Source organism: Cariama cristata, unplaced genomic scaffold (genome assembly GCF_000690535.1).
Source record: "Cariama cristata isolate BGI_N322 unplaced genomic scaffold, ASM69053v1 scaffold23949, whole genome shotgun sequence".
Lineage (NCBI taxonomy): Eukaryota > Metazoa > Chordata > Aves > Cariamiformes > Cariamidae > Cariama > Cariama cristata.
In genome coordinates, this window is record NW_009634391.1 from 7,278 (window position 1) to 10,074 (window position 2,797).

A 2,797-nucleotide genomic window follows, 5' to 3' on the forward strand; every position below is an offset into this window, starting at 1 on the left:
CCTACGCCAAAATCCAGGGACATCCCCCTGCCACATGCACCCCATGAGTGAGGTGCCACCCTGCGTACAGACACCCTCAGAGGGGATTTGAGCATCAGGTCTACCTGTACCTGCTTCTTCGTCCTCCTCCGGCAGCAGGTACTCCATCAGCTTCTCCAGCCCTCCCAGGGCCGTGTCGACTCCTGCGGCTGCCATCTGGCTGACTGAGTTCCTTCTTGTGTACCTTGCTGTCGTTTCCACTGTGCTCTTGGTGGCCTCGTAGCCCTCCGCTGCCAGCTCCATGATCTTATCTACGGAGTTGCCAATGGTGCTTTTGGCACTTTGGAGGGGGGAGGAGATGGTGCCCTTCAGTTCAGATGCGAGCTGTGGGTGGAAAGATGAACAGCCCTGCTGGTGTGCTTGGGGTGGCATGGGACAGCTGGAGGGACCATGAGGATGCCAGCCATGGCCACGCCAGTAGACAGCCCTGAGAGGAGAATATCAGCTCTCTCCAGCCTGGGCTACAGGTAGCAGGTAGGGATGGGACATAGGACACTGTTGACCTATATTTGGGAGTGCCCCAACCATCCCCTGGGCAGCAGGAGCCCTTGGAGGGGCCCTTGCTTGAAGGTGCTGCCTTGTTTCCCCCCTCCAGCAGCTCATCACCATCCAGAAACCAGACCAGTGGAGACATGCTGTAGGCCCTTCAGATGGGCCGGTGAGTCCCAGACTGTCCTGCCTGTGACTTACCTTGTCAACGGGGTACTGGAGGGCAGGGATCTTCTCCTCCAGGTGGTCCAAGCCCCGGCAAGCCAAGTCATTAGCCACAGCGACTGCCTTGGGCAAAAGCATGGGGTGGGTTGGTAAGAAAAGCACCTGGACTGTGCTAGGCACATGCTAGTGCCAGCTCTGTCCCACCAAGGGAGGCTCTGGTGCGCTCCCCCCCTGCCATGTCCCCCTCGGTGGATGGACTCACACTGAGGCTCCAGCCTGCGCACCACAGGCTCCATGCCCCACATGGCCAAGGCGCTGGCACCCTGCACGCCCCGCTCGTAGACCTCACACACCGAGGCCACGAGTGGGTGGGCTTCCTTGGTGCTGGCGTAGGTCCGTTGGAGGCTTTCGCAGGTCGAGCTCACCACCGGCAGCTGGAGGACCCTCTGCAGCACGTTCTCCTGCACACGGCAGATGGGCATCGGTTAGCCAACAGCCCTTCCCCGAGGAATGCCCCATCATCCACACACTGGTGGCATTTGGTGTGTTGCAGTGACCACAAAGGACCTCAGCTCACGCTGGAGGAGGAGGGCATTTCTTGAACCCCGTTGAGCTACATTGGGTATGGCACAGCAGGCTGGCTGCTGCTGCTGGGGGAGCAGGGACACCCCAGGCAGTGTCGGAGGGTCCCCACTCCCCCCATCTCCCAAGCCCCACCATCCAGGTGCTTCCTCTGGCTTTCCACCCTGCTCTCCTGCTTCTTCCATCTGACCCAGCCCTTGCTCCTGTCCTTGGACCAGCAAAGACCGGTGCCTATGTGGCACCTTTGTCCTGTCCGTCTTGTCACTGCTGTGACAAGTCAGGGATACGGACCTCAAAAAGGAGATGGGAAGAGGAACAGGTCTGTCCCTGAGGGCACAGAGGGCCTGGGTAGGAGCCATTGCTGTAAGCAGAGGGCACCAGAGCTCTCCCAGACAGCAAGGCACCGCATCCCCACGCCCTGCTAGCACGGGTGACTGGGATGCCAGTATAAACCAGCACAGCCGACACCTCTGCGTGCTGCCAGTGCCAGAACACGGCTGGAGGTGGGTCCCTCAAAGCTGAGTGAACAGGATAAACCTGCAGCCCCAGCCTCCGCTCCTGCTCTCGCCCGGTGCCCACGTGGCGAGGTGAGACAACCGAGAGAGCGGTTGCAGCCTCAAGGCAGGATCGCCGTGAACGTTGGCTCGTCACAGCAGCCATGAGGCAAGAGCTCTCTGGGTTGTACAGGACAGCAGAAGAAAAAGCTGAGCTTTCCCCTAATTGCCAGTGGGTGAGAGGCTGAGTTTGGCTTCGTGTCCCACTTGTGACCACGACTGGACTGTGAATCTGCATGTCTGAGAAAAACCATATTGTTTTGTGCAATATTGTGCTAATTTTGGCTTGACTCGGAGCCAGCCCTCTCACAAACCCCGCAGTTCAGCAGTCCCGGGGGCTCTAGCTGTTCAGAGCAGTGCTGCATCCACACAGGCGCGACTGCTGGAGGTTTGGGGTCCACAGCGGGGACACAGATGAAGGACAGGCACTGCCAGCAGGTATCACCGAGGGCTCGCATCAGCTCAGGGTTAACTTTCTTGATTCTGAACTATTTAATTTCAAGCAAGCAAAAGGTTTTATCCTTTCCCTTTGATGACGCTCTATATTATTGCAGGTAAAGATCCATATAAAGATAACAGGGGCACACAGGGGATGTGACTTGTATTCATCCGGCAGAGCCGGTACATACTACCTGGCACCCTTGGCACACCTCTGCCTTCCCCTCTCCCCCTCTTCCCACACCCACCTTGGCACTTCCATTCTGCAGGGTCTGATTCTTCTTCACTGTCATCGTGATGCAGCCACCTGCAAACCAAAGGTGGGAGCCGCAGACTCCTCCTGTGAAGGCAGGGCTGGGCTCAGGTTCCCCCCTCTCACTCCTGCACCCCACCCTGAGCATGGCAGGGCTGGGACCTGGGCTGAAACATGCACTCCCATGGGCGCAATGGATGCAGCAGTGCCTAACACTTGACTTTTTACCAGGTAAGCTGTAAAACCAATGACTCCACACCACCCTTCCCTGCTAGTG

The 2,797-nt window shown here is 58.3% G+C and overlaps 1 protein-coding gene across 1 annotated transcript in view; it reads right to left on the minus strand.

The window, feature by feature from the left end:
- Nucleotides 1–2,560, minus strand: part of PLIN1 (perilipin 1) — a 5,283-nt gene extending 2,723 nt beyond the window's left edge. Inside the window, 4 exon segments of the mRNA XM_009707139.1 lie at nt 111–363; nt 730–812; nt 956–1,154; nt 2,516–2,560. Of these exon segments, the coding sequence (XP_009705441.1) occupies nt 111–363; nt 730–812; nt 956–1,154; nt 2,516–2,560 (580 nt within the window).
- Nucleotides 2,561–2,797: the final 237 nt, after the last annotated feature.